This window comes from Palaemon carinicauda, chromosome 42 (assembly GCF_036898095.1).
Source record: "Palaemon carinicauda isolate YSFRI2023 chromosome 42, ASM3689809v2, whole genome shotgun sequence".
Classification (NCBI taxonomy): Eukaryota; Metazoa; Arthropoda; class Malacostraca; order Decapoda; family Palaemonidae; genus Palaemon; species Palaemon carinicauda.
The window spans coordinates 45,776,366-45,790,260 of NC_090766.1; the positions used below are offsets into that span (position 1 = coordinate 45,776,366).

The 13,895-nt window shown below is 43.5% G+C and overlaps 1 protein-coding gene across 2 annotated transcripts in view; it reads right to left on the minus strand.

The window, feature by feature from the left end:
* The window catches only part of LOC137632935 (treslin-like), an 81,176-nt gene that overhangs the window by 12,596 nt on the left and 54,685 nt on the right, over positions 1-13,895 (minus strand). For both annotated transcript variants that reach the window (XM_068365038.1, XM_068365037.1), the window contains exons 9-12: positions 13,678-13,837; positions 2,707-2,833; positions 1,845-2,043; positions 670-921 (exon numbers count right to left, since the gene is read on the minus strand). In XM_068365038.1, coding sequence (XP_068221139.1) covers positions 670-921; positions 1,845-2,043; positions 2,707-2,833; positions 13,678-13,837 — 738 coding nt within the window. The remainder of the gene's footprint in view (positions 1-669; positions 922-1,844; positions 2,044-2,706; positions 2,834-13,677; positions 13,838-13,895) is intronic.

Below are 13,895 nucleotides of genomic sequence, written 5' to 3' on the forward strand. Positions count from 1 at the left end.
CTTACCGCAAATATGTTTGTAAAAGAATACTTTTTCTATTAAAATTATTAGTATTGTCATAGACTTATCCATTTCAGACAAATCAATCACATATCACTGATTCCCTGAATTGAGAAATCTTGGTCAAACCAAAGGAAATCATACAAGAACAGAAATATCCCCATTGCATCCTCCTTTTCCTGAGGTTGCATAGCATCAACATATTTAAGCTGCTGTCTTGATGAGAGTGCTGTTTTACTGCTTATGGAAGTGTTATACTCTTTCTTTTTCACTTCATCACCATTATTCTACCAAATTATATATACCTGTGTTTTTATTCAATGAGTCAAATTCTTTTGTAAGAGTGGAGAGCCAGAATTTAGCTAAGATTTCAGTGGGATATTGTGAGCATCACCTTTATTATTTCACCATCATCTCCTCCTAAGCCTATTAACGCAAAGGGCCTCATTAATTAAATTTATTTACCCACAACTTTATTTTCAACTTGTTTTCTTTAGGGAAATTTGGTCAGAAAAACACGATGTATATTAGTGACAAATAAACCAAGTACTTTACAAGGAAGAGAGGAACGAACTAATTTCATACCTAAACCAAAAATTGAAAAACGATGATGATAATGAATATTTTATGCACAAAAAAATCTAAGGTAAGTTGAATACAAAAGCTTACCCTTTTTTAATTTAGGAGTTTGAAGCCCCTTCGAAGAGGTTGCTGCTGCTTTAACTGGTGTTTTCTTATAGCCTCTAGTTCTTAACGGACTCATTTCAACTGAATGTTTCATTTTCTTACGTGGACTTCGTCTCAGCAAAGAAACTGGAACACTGTCTACTGTGTGACATCTTCTTAACTTAGATTTAGGTGCGGTGTCTGTCAAATCAAACAAATTTCGTCTCACCTTCTGAAATTCATTTTCAGCAGTATCTGGAAAGAAAAAAAAAACTTATAGCTAACCAAAGCTCTGATTGCAACACAGCTGTTCAACTACCTAAAGACTTATTTAATCTATTTGAATTGCATTGCTATTTTGTTATAAAAATTGGAGCAAATTATTTCTGGTATTATTAGACTTTCTGAAGAGAATAAGTTTCTTTAAACAGCTCAATAGGGTTTCCCCCAAAAACAAATTTTGATGTTTCAAATAGCTACTTACAAAAGAACTTTCAAATTTTGTATCAATCATCAAATCAAAGGTTCAGCTCTAAAAAACAACTTAGTTTGGAAACGTGTGAAAAAAAATTCAGGTAAGGGAAAAACATTGCATAAAAATTAATGCAATACTATAGAAAGTAGAAGTGATAATGAACAACTGCATTTCTGGGTTATGAATTAATAAAGGAGAAATAAAAATATAGTTACTTTGACATATCATTGGAAGTCTAGATTTTTTTTAAACTATCATCAATTTTCCAGTAAATTGAAGCACCAATGAAGCATATTTCACTTGAATTGTCAAGTAAAACTGAAAATAACTATGCTTGACATCATTAAGTAATTTCTATGACAGAAAGCCCTAACCTGACATACGCAATAGCACCCAACCATAAAAGTAACAACTATATAGTCTGACCTCAAAATTCCTTGACAATGTGCTGCCTACTTTAAGAACATTCCTCAACCCCTTATTTCCTTAGTTAACAAAATAAAAACCCTTTGTCTCTGTAGATTCATAAATGACACCAAGTATAAAGAATAGTTAAAACTTCCACATTTCTTTACCATCATAGTTAACACTGGAACTGTTAAAAAATTTTAACTACCACATTCAACTTACTTGCCCCCTACAAACTGTCAAATCTACAGATGTTAAACCTGTGCAAGATAGCAAATGTAATCACCAAACTAACCTTTACTTGCTGATCTCGACGTCATCCGTGTTCGTTCACTCTCATTGCGTTTTAAGGCTCTGTTAGTAATTGGTACTACCAGTCTATGTTTGCTGGCCTCCATCAAACTTGGATGTCTCGTCAACCTTTTTTCTTCTCTAGATTTCATTGAATCTGGGTTGTCAGGGGTGCCATTACTTTCTGGGCCCATCATACTTCCCTGAAAGTAAAAATACCAAAACTGATTAAACCAAAAACTTCAATTCTCAACTTTCATCATAATAATAAAACTTGGTCCTGTTTCCTAATTTTAGGTTCTATATTTTTCATACTTCTCTATACTATTACTCTGCAGCCATTCTTCAAAAGCCCTCTTTTTCTCTTCCACCTTTACCTTCACTCCTTCATTCCACCATTCACTGCCCTTTCTCATGCTGCCTCCAACAACCTTCTTGCCACACACATCACTTGCAATCCCAACAAAATTTCCTTTTACTATTTATCAATTCTGCTTATTTATCTCATTAGTTTATAGAGTCAATATATTAACCTACTTACTTTTTAACATTTAGGGCGAGAAGAAGAAAGAAGAGAATGATTAAGCCATATTTCACTACAGCAAATATACACAAAATACAGATATACTAACTGAAGATGAAATACTTCAGAGATTATATACCTTAAGGATTCTATGTGATATACTATATGGATAAGTTAATATCAATAGTCTGCTTATAATACCAAAAAAACTGAAGTAAATGGGGTACAACAAAATCATGAGAGTCAAACAAGGAAAATATTGGCTTATTCCCCTCAACTTTAACTGCTACAAGTGTATTTAAAGCACAGATGATTAAACACAAAGTAAATACACTATACTTACCACTGATGAAGGTCTAGTGTCATAAACAGAACTTATATCACCAGTGAGAATACGGAGCTCCTCAGGCAAAGGTTGGTTAAGTTCTTCATATATTTCAACTAAAACTTCTCCTAGAGTCTCCCCATAGCTGGAAAAAATATGTATAATATAACACATGAACAATTAATAAAATTTTAATCATCCCTCAATATATGATAAATCCATTACAGTACAAAACTACAAAATAAACATGGTATACCAAAAGATAATAATGACATTCTTTGCTGAAAAGCTAAATTCAATCATCAAGATTCTCTCGACAGGAAACGACATCACTTCATCTAATACAATGATAAACAAAATTTACAGAAAGTAATACCATAAACATTGCATTGCCCATAGGTTTTGGGATATTCCCTAAAGACGGAGAAAGTTAGTCTTCATAATTTCTTATGCTGTCTTGTATCCCTATCAAATCTATTAAACCCATTAAGTCTAACCAAATCCTAGTCCAAAAAAATTTTGATCTTAAATACAGGGTGAAAATATGCGTCCGAAAACAACATCAAATCAGGTGGGAGGTCCGTCCTTTCCTCTGGTCCTATAGGAATCAGGTGTCCAGGGCATAGAAGGCCTGATTCCCATTCGACTCCGGGCGCCACTGAAGAGAGCAAATCCTGAGGCGGCCGTTGGGAACAAGACAGGCCAAGGACGATAGGTATACAGGAAATAGCCACTTCTGGGCTAGGAAATCTTCTCCTCTGAGAACGGGTCTTGTGACCCTCCTCAGCCTTGCAATCTTGTCGTCCGATGGGAAGGTTCGTGTAGTTTGGTGTCAAATATCATGCCCAGGTATACCAGTCTTTGAGTAGGAAGCAGGAATGATTTCTTGAGGTTTACCATGATCTGCCAATCTTGGCAAAGCCTCACAAGTTTGTCTCGGTGCTGAAGAAAGGTTGACAAAGAGTCTACATACGATCGCCTAGTCATCAAGGTAACGAAGGAGACGGATGACGAGCTTGTGTGCCCAGGATGACACCAGGATAAACACACTTGTGAAGACCTGAGGTGCTGTGGAAAGGCCGAAACAGAACCTTGAACTGGTATATTTTGTCGTCGATGTTGAATCTTATATACAGTGATACCTCGGTAGTCGAACGACTCTATACTCGAACAATTCGGAGTTCGACCAAAATTTTCGAGAAATTTTTGCTGCGGTGCTCGACCAAAAATTCGGTACTCGACCAGCCGAACACGTGACGACCGCATGGGCTTTGTGATGATCGCGCCATCTCGGCCACTCTCGCTTGTTCGGGAAGCATCAGTTCTCTCGAGAGCGTCACTCAGACAACGCGCGATCAGCATTCGTTGTGATTTAGTGATTTTCAGTGCTTTTAATTGCTTTTTTAGCTTTCATAATGAGTCCCAAGAAAGTAATGAGTGTTAAGGGGAAGGAGAAGAGGAAAACAGTGCGAACAACGATCGAGTTGAAGAAGGAAATTATAGCGAAATATGAGAATGGTGTACGAGTGTCCGATTTAGCGGTAGAATACGGAATGGCGAAGTCGACCATTTCTACGTTTTTAAAGCATAAAGAAATGATTAAGAAGGCGAATGTTGCAACGGGAGTTACGGCGGTAACTAAGCAAAGGCCACAAGTGATTGAGGAGATGGAAAAGTTGCTTTTAATATTTATTAAAGAAAAACAGTTGGCCGGGGAAAGTGTTAGTGAAGCGTTCATTTGTGAAAAAGCGTTGCATATCTATGAAGAATTAGTGAAGAAAAGTCCGAGTACCAGTGAAAGTGATTCATTTACATTTAAAGCGAGCAGGGGTTGGTTTGAAAAGTTTCGTAATAGAACAGGTATTCATCGTGTTACTAGGCATGGGGAGGCAGCTAGTTCGGATCAAATTGCAGCCGATAAATACGTGGGGGAATTCGATCGGTACATAAATGAACAAAATTTGATCGCACAACAAGTCTTTAATTGTGATGAGACTGTGTTATTTTGGAAGAAAATGCCAGCCAATACGTACATTACCAAGGACGAGACGAAGATGCCAGGTCACAAGTAAATGAAAGATAGGCTAACATTGTTGCTGTGTGCAAATGCAAGTGGCGATTGCAAGATCAAACCCTTGTTAGTGTACCACTCGGACAACCCCCGGGTGTTCAAACGAAATAATATTTGTAAAAGTGCACTACCAGTTATGTGGCGCTCGAACACTAAATCTTGGGTCACAAGACAATTCTTTACTGAGTGGATAAACGAAGTGTTTGCCCCCCAGGTTAAGGCTTACCTCATTGAAAAGAGCTTGCCAATGAAATGTCTTCTGGTTATGGACAATGCTCCTGCACATCCTCCAGGTCTCGAGGATGACTTGAAAGAAGAATACAGCTTTATCAAAATCAAATTCTTGCCCCCCAATACTACTCCCATACTCCAGCCCATGGACCAACAGGTCATTTCAAACTTCAAAAAACTCTATACCAAGGCCCTTTTCAGAAAGTGTTTTGAAGTGACCAGTGACACGAAGTTGACCCTAAAGGAATTCTGGAAGGAACACTTCAGCATCCTCAACTCTGTTAACATGATTGACCAAGCTTGGCGAGGTGTGACCTATAGGACATTGAACTCTGCCTGGCGTAAGCTGTGGCCATCATGTGTCACAGAGAGGGAGTTTGAAGGTTTCCAACCAGAGGCGGGTCCAAGCACTGCTACCCCTGTAATTTCTGATGACACTGATGTCGTTGAGGAAATTGTTGTCATGGGCAGGAGTTTGGGGCTTGAGGTCGACAAGGATGATATTGATGAGCTTGTAGAAAGCCATTCTACCGAGTTGACTGTGGAGGAATTGTTGCACCTGCAACAACAACAGCAGCAGGATCTGATTGTGGAGCAGGAATCTTCAGAAGAGGATGAGGTAAGGGAGGATGTTCCAAGTTCTCTCATCAATGAAATTTGTTCCAAGTGGGCAGATGTGCAGGCTTTTGCTGAAAAATACCACCCAGAAATTGCAGTAGCAAACCGGGCAGTGCATATGTTTAATGATAGTGTCATGTATCATTTTCGAAGAATACTGCAGAGGAGGAAGAAACAATTAACAATAGACCAGTTTTTCACAAAAGAAAAGAAAGCTGCTACATCAAAGCCTGTTTCTCCTCCAAAGAAGAGACAAAGAAGAGAAGAAACCCCTGAAATAGATCTGCCCACCCTTTCATTGGAGAGAGAAACAACTCCTGAAGGAGAACTACCCCGCCACATCATGGAAGGGGACTCTCCTTCCAAGCAGTAACCTCCCCCTTCCATCCTCTCCACATCCATCCCTGTATGCCATCGAACCGCTGCTCAAAGGTATGTTCACTACAGTACAGAAAATGGTTTAAAATTGTTTTATTTTAGTACAGTAAATGGTTTAAAATTGTTTTATAGGATTTTCTGACCAATTTCATACACATTTAGATAATTATTGTTGTTTAGGTACACGTTTTATTAATATTTTGGGCCTGTTCGAGTGCTTGGGAACGGAATAGAATATATACCATTATTTCTTATGGGGAAAAAAAATTCGGTACTCGAACAAATCGGAGGTCGAACACGGATCTCGAACGGATTATGGTCGAGTACCGAGGTATCACTGTACTTCCTCGACGACGCATGGACTGGGATCTGGAAGTATGTGTCCTCTAGACACAGAGTACACATAAAGTCTTGTGGTTTTATTGCCTGTCTGACCGTGTCTGCCGTCTCCATGCTGAACGAAGTCTGTTCGACAAAGTTGTTCAGAGCCGAGAGGTCAATGACTGATCTTCAGCCTTCAGACGCCTTTTTCATAAGAAAAAGTCGACTGAAGAAGCCTGGAGACCCATTGAGGACCTCCTGGAGAGGACCCTTGTCGACCCAAAGGGCCTGCCCCTTTGCCGATCCCATAGCAAAGGAGTTCACAAGTACTGTACTGGATACTTGGTCAGTGGAGGGAGAGATGAGATGAATAGGACGTGATACCCTGAATGAATCACGAATACAGTCCAAGGATTGGCCCGAGCTGCATCCACCTGAACCAGCAGCTTTGTACGTATCCCTCCACTGGTGGACAGACAAGGGAGATCCCTTAAGGAAAGGGCTTTTTGGGCACCACCTCTCCTTTCACTGCCATCTTCTCTCTGGAGGGGCTGGGGGTCTGTAGGGCCACGATGTCAAGGCTCTATGAAGGAGGGAGTCCTGGTTGGACTTCCTCCTCCAGAACGTAACAACCACTCTCCATCCGAGCCAAAAGCAAAGTGAAACTCATTCACAGGTGTGAGTAAGGGGTAGCTAGCACACCCACTAGCCACCCCGCTAAGTAGCAAATGGATAATTAACCCTCGCTAAATTCTAATGGCTTGTCCTTTCACCTTCGCTGAAAGTAATACTCATACAAATAGCTTTGGTTTGTATTCCAGTTATGGAATAATTACATTTTGGTCTCATTTTACAGGTATATAAGATAATTATACCTACATCAATAAAATTTCAATAAAACCGTAGTAGCTTGGACCCAGAACATCCACTATCCAGTAGAATTACCATGAATGTTTAAAACATGTTATTTTGATAATAAAATAAATTTTTGAATATACTTACCCGGTGATTATAATAGCTGCAGCTCTGCTGCTCGACAGAAAACTCTACGGAAAAAATCCGCCAGCGATCGCTATGCAGGTAGGGGGTGTACTTCAACAGCGCCATCTGTCGTCCAAGTACCCAGTACTCATTGTAAACAAAGAACTCAATTTTCTCCTCGGTCCACTGCGTCTCTATTGGGGAGGAAGGGAGGGTCCTTTAATTTATAATCACCGGGTAAGTATATTCAAAAATTTATTTTATTATCAAAATAACATTTTTCAATATTTAACTTAGCCGGTGATTATAATAGCTGATTCACACCCAGGGGGGTGGGTAGAGACCAGCAATATATGTTTACATTATTATGAGCTAAGGATTTTTTATTTCATTTTAGAAGTTATCAAAATAACAAAAATAAAATAAATAGGTACCTGGTAAGGACGTCGACTTGAACAATTACTCTGCCTTTTTAAGTACGTCTTCCTTACGGAGCCTCGCGATCCTCTTAGGATGCTGAGCGACCCCTAGGATCTGAAGTATGAAGGGTTGCAACCCATACCACAGGACCTCATCAAAACCTCTAATCTAGGCGCTTCTCAAGAAAAGAATTTGACCACCCGCCAAATCAACCAGGATGCGAAAGGCTTCTTAGCCTTCCGGACAACCCAAAAACAACAATAAAAAATATTTCAAGAGAAAGATTAAAAAGATTATGGAATTAGGGGATTGTAGTGGTCGAGCCCTCACCCACTACTGCACTCGCTGCTACGAATGGTCCCAGAGTGTAGCAGTTCTCGTAAAGAGACTGGACATCCTTAAGATAAAAAGACGCGAACACTGACTTGCTTCTCCAGTAGGTTGCGTCCATTATACTTCGCAGAGATCTATTTTGTTTAAAGGCCACTGAAGTTGCGACAGCTCTAACTTCATGTGTCCTTACCTTCAGCAAAGCTTGGTCTTCCTCACTCAGATGTGAATGAGCTTCTCGTATTAACAGTCTGATAAAATAGGATAAAGCATTCTTTGACATAGGCAAAGATGGTTTCTTAACTGAACACCATAAAGTCTTTAAAGTGAGATCTTTAAAGGAGGCTGATTGTAGCGGCTCGAACCTTTCTGACATGAGGAATCTTAGTACCACGTCTAAATTCCAACCAGGTGTAGCCAAACGACGCTCCTTCGTGGTCTCAAAAGACTTAAGGAGGTCCTGTAGATCTTTGTTGTTGGAAAGATCTAAGCCTCTGTGACGGAAGACTGATGCCAACATGCTTCTGTAACCCTTGATAGTGGGAGCTGAAGGAGATCGTTCTTTCCTCAGGTATAAAAGGAAGTCAGCTATTTGAGTTACAGAGGTACTGGTCGAGGATACCGATACTGACTTGCACCAGTTTCGGAAGACTTCCGACTTCGATTGGTAGACTCTAAGGGTGGATGTCCTCCTTGCTCTAGCAATCGCCCTGGCTGCCTCCTTCGAAAAGCCTCTAGCTCTCGAGAGTCTTTCGATAGTCTGAAGGCAGTCAGACGAAGAGCCTGGAGGCCTTGGTGTACCTTCTTTACGTGTGGCTGACGTAGAAGGTCCACCCTTAAAGGAAGAGTTCTGGGAACGTCCACTAGCCATCGAAGTACCTCGGTGAACCATTCTCTCGCGGGCCAGAGGGGAGCAACTAACGTCAACCTTGTCCCTTCGTGAGAGGAGAACTTCTGCAGTACCTTGTTGACAATCTTGAACGGGGGGAATGCATATAGGTCTAGATGTGACCAATCTAGGAGAAAGGCATCTATATGAACTGCTGCTGGGTCCGGGATTGGTGAGCAATATATTGGGAGCCTCTTGGTCATCGAGGTTGCGAAGAGATCTATGGTTGGCTGGCCCCATGTGGCCCAAAGTCTCTTGCACACATCCTTGTGTAGGGTCCATTCTGTTGGAATGATTTGTCCCTTCCGACTGAGGCAATCTGCCATGACATTCAAGTTGCCTTGGATGAACCTCGTTACTAGTGAAATGTTTAGACCTTTTGACCAGGTGAGGAGGTCCCTTGCAATCTCGTACAACGTCATAGAGTGGGTCCCTCCTTGCTTGGAGATGTACGCCAAAGCCGTGGTGTTGTCCGAGTTCACCTCCACCACTTTGCCTTGAAGGAGAGACTTGAAGCTTTTCAAGGCCAGATGAACTGCCAGTAGCTCCTTGCAGTTGATATGCATTGTCCTTTGACTCGAGTTCCAAGTTCCCGAGCATTCCCGACCGTCCAATGTCGCGCCCCAGCCTGTGTCCGATGCGTCCGAGAAGAGAACGTGGTTGGGAGTCTGAACAGCCAGGGGCTGACCCTCTCTGAGGCTGATACTGTCCTTCCACCAAGTCAGGGAAGACTTCATCTTCTCGGAAATGGGGATCGAGACCGCTTCTAGCGTCTTGTCCTTTTTCCAGTAAACAGCTAGGTGATATTGAAGAGGACGGAGGTGTAGTCTTCCTAATGATACGAACTGTTCCAGGGATGATAGTGTCCCTATCAGACTCATCCACTGCCTGACTGAACATCGTTCCTTCTTCAGCATGTTCTGGATGCATAACAGGGCTTGACTTGTTCTGGGGGCCGATGGAAAAGCCCGAAAAGCTAGACTGTGAATCTCCATCCCTAAATACACAATAGTTTGGGATGGGACCACTTGAGACTTTTCCATATTGACAAGGAGACCCAATTCCTTGGTCAGATCTAGAGTCCACTTTAGATCCTTCAGACAGCGACGACTGGAAGAAGCTCTTAGAAGCCAGTCGTCCAAATAGAGGGAGGCTCGGATGTCCGCTAAATGAAGGAATTTGGCTACATTCCTCATCAGCCTCGTAAACACAAGAGGAGCTGTGCTTAGGCCAAAGCACAGGGCTTGAAACTGGTAGACAACCTTTTCGTAAACAAATCTCAGAAAAGGTTGGGAGTCTGGGTGGATGGGGACGTGGAACTATGCGTCCCTTAGGTCTAAAGAGACCATCCGGTCTTCCCTTCTGACCGCTGCTAGAACGGACTTTGTGGTCTCCATGGAGAACGTCTGCTTTGTGACAAAGACATTCAGCGCACTGACGTCTAGCACCGGCCTCCACCCTCCTGTCTTCTTTGCCACTAAGAAGAGACGGTTGTAGAAGCCCGGGGTTTGATGGTCCAGGACTTTGACTACCGCTCCCTTTTCTAGTAAGAGAGACACCTCCTGTTTCAATGCTCGTCTCTTGTCTTCCTCTCTGTACCTGGGAGAGAGATCGATGGGAGACGTTGCTAGAGGGGGTTTTCGTACAAACGGGATCTTGTACCCCTCTCTGAGCAACTTCACAGATTGTGCATCTGCGCCTCTCTTCTCCCAGGTCTGCCAGTTCTTGAGTCTGGCTCCCACTGCTGTCTGAAGAAGTTGGCAGTCAGACTCTGCCTTTAAAGGACTTGGTTCCTTTCTTCTTCCCACGTCTCCCTTCGGCACGAGCACCTCCTCTGCTGGAGGCTCTGCCACGAAAGGGCGGAATAAATCGGGACGCTGGAGTGTCCATCCTTGGTCTAGCTGACAAGGTAGGCAAAGGGGTGGCTTTGAGGGCAGAGAACGCAACCAGGTCATGAGTGTCCTTCTGTATCAAAGAAGCAGCAATCTCCTTAATCAAGTCCTCTGGAAAAAGGCACTTAGAAAGAGGAGCAAACAGAAGTTCGGATCTTTGACAAGGTGTCACTCCAGCTGACAGGAAAGAGCAAAGGTTCTCACGCTTCTTGAGGACTCCGGATACGAACGATGCAGCAAGCTCATTAGACCCGTCACGAATGGCCTTGTCCATGCAGGACATGATGAGCAAGGAAGTTTCCTTCTCTGTCGGGGAGATCTTCCTGCTCAAAGCTCCCAGACACCAGTCTAAAAAGTTGAAGACCTCGAAGGCTCTAAATATCCCTTTCAACAGGTGGTCTAGGTCCGAAGATGACCAACATATCTTAGAGCGTCTCATGGCTAGCCTGCGGGGAGAGTCTACAAGACTTGAGAAGTCGCCCTGGGCAGAGGCAGGAACTCCCAAGCCGAGAACTTCTCCCGTGGCATACCAGACGCTCGATCTGGAAGAGAGTTTAGCAGGGGGAAACGTAAAGGCTGTCTTCCCTAGACTCTTTTTGGACTGCATCCATTCTCCTATCACTCGTAAAGCTCTCTTGGACGAGCGTGCGAGGACGAGTCTAGTAAAGGCAGGCGAGGATGACGGCGTACCTAATACAAACTCTGACGGAGGAGAGCGCGGAGCCACAGACACAAACTGGTCCGGAAACATCTCTTTGAACAGAGCAAGAACTTTTCTAAAGTCCAAAGAGGGTTGCGTGGACTTAGGCTCGTCAAGGTCCGAATGTGGTTCATCAACGTGTGCCGCATCATCATCCTCAGAAAGTCCATCATCCGAGTATTGAGGAGGAAGCGGCAATGGAGTAGGTAACGGCTGGTTAGCTGAGTCCGGTCGCACGGGTGCACGCGTGACTGAACCGGACGCAACGTCATGGAACTGTTGCCCAGTCTGTGAGCTGGCAACAACCATAGCAGCGCGGGGACGCACAGCGTCTACTCCAGACTGTCTAATCTGATGAGGGTGAGCAGTGGCAACCACACTGGGTTGCGGAGGTTGACGCACCGCGTCAAAACAAAACAACTCTGACGGTTGTTGTACCTCGCGAACGTCAACGGAAGGCTCCGTGCGTCGCTGAACGTCAACATGCGGCTGGCAGGGCACACTGGAACGCATGGGTGGCGGGACTCTCTCAGCTGGAGTGCGCAAGAAGGTCGCCTCAGCGTCCACAGGACGCACAACCGAGTGTGTGGTTGGTTGTAGGCAAGAGGCTGGTGCAGCAGCAACCTTCTCCGCACGAAAGTCCTGCATCAGAGACGTTAATTGGGACTGCATGGTCTGCAGCAAAGACCACTTAGGGTCTGCAGGAGCAGGTGCGGCGACAGACGGTGTAACTGCCTGAGGCGGTACCGCTTTGCCTCTCTTAGGAGGTGAGCAGTCATCGGAAGACTGCAGCGAGTCCGAACTGACCCAGTGGCTACAACTGGGCCGTTGGACTTGCGCGGAAGGGACCGACTTGCGCTTAAGTGGTCGTGAGACCTTGGTCCATGGTTTCTTGCGAGAAACCTCTTCCGCAGACGAGGAATAAATGGGCTCTCTCGTCTTTGTGTGGGTGGGGCGATCTTGGGTAGATACGCCCGAAACCACGGAGGGAACGTCTGTTCGCTGATTAAAGCCTCTCGAACCCATTGGTCGTACGACATTGCTTCTCCCCTGGACTTGGGAGCTTGCAAGAGGTCCCGGACTAGGAGGACGACAGGCACGAACAGACGAACCCTCAAGCGCAACACTATCCACAACACTATCACTCACTTTATCACTTCCCACTGCACTTTTACACTTCAGCTCCTTGACGTCCGCCATGAGCTGGTTACGGTCACTAGCCAGGGACTCAACTCTCTCACCCAGAGCTTGGATGGCACGCATCATATCAGCCATCGAAGGTTCCTGAGTGCCAGAAGGGGGATTAGGAGCAACCACTACAGGGGAAGGAATAGGTTGTGGGGCATGAGGAGAGGAAAAATCAACAGAACGAGATGAACTTCTCCTGACTATCTCTCTCTAGCCTACGTGTATATTTTTGGAATTCGATAAAATCGAATTCCGAAAGCCCAACGCATTCCTCACATCGATCTTCCGATTGACAGGTTTTATCCCGACAATTGGAACAAACGGTGTGAGGATCGATAGAGGCCTTCGGAAGACGCCTTGAACAGTCCCTAGCATTACACTTCCTGAATTTTGGGACTTGAGAAGGGTCAGCCATTTTGAATTGGTCAAAGGGGAATTCAAAAACTATCCAAAGTCATCAACAAATAATCCGATATCAAAAAAAGAATGCAAGGATTTATTGAAGAGAAAGCCTGCACAGTGAAAGCTCAAAACTAGAATAGTGTACTTCACCAAATAGTTGTGAAAACAAATCCAGTTAGCAACAGCGAATTAGTAGGTCTTGCCGGTAGCACGACAGAGAGAAAATTGAGTTCTTTGTTTACAATGAGTACTGGGTACTTGGACGACAGATGGCGCTGTTGAAGTACACCCCCTACCTGCATAGCGATCGCTGGCGGATTTTTTCCGTAGAGTTTTCTGTCGAGCAGCAGAGCTGCAGCTATTATAATCACCGGCTAAGTTAAATATTGAAAATATTCTTTTTACTGTTCATAATCTACGTCCAATGACGCCGAAGGGGCAAGAAATATACATACATACATTACCTCCAATGGCACTCAAAGGGTTAAAGGCCATCCACACTAAAAAGAGAAGCAACTACTGTACACTCAAATAAAAATCCTTTTTCTAACCAAATTATCATACTTACTTCTCTAAGAGAGTTTCTTGTAAAAAGCTGGCCATGGTGGACGGATTATGGTTTAAGGATATGGCACGTAAATGCTTGACTGCTTCCTCTATGTGATGCTCGCGTAAATTACCTCTACGACTGTCTAGTTCCTCTCCATCCAACATGCACGAAGAATACCCTGAAGAAAGCAGTAATGATTATCCAAGTACTTTGATAAAGATGCTAAACAAACTAAT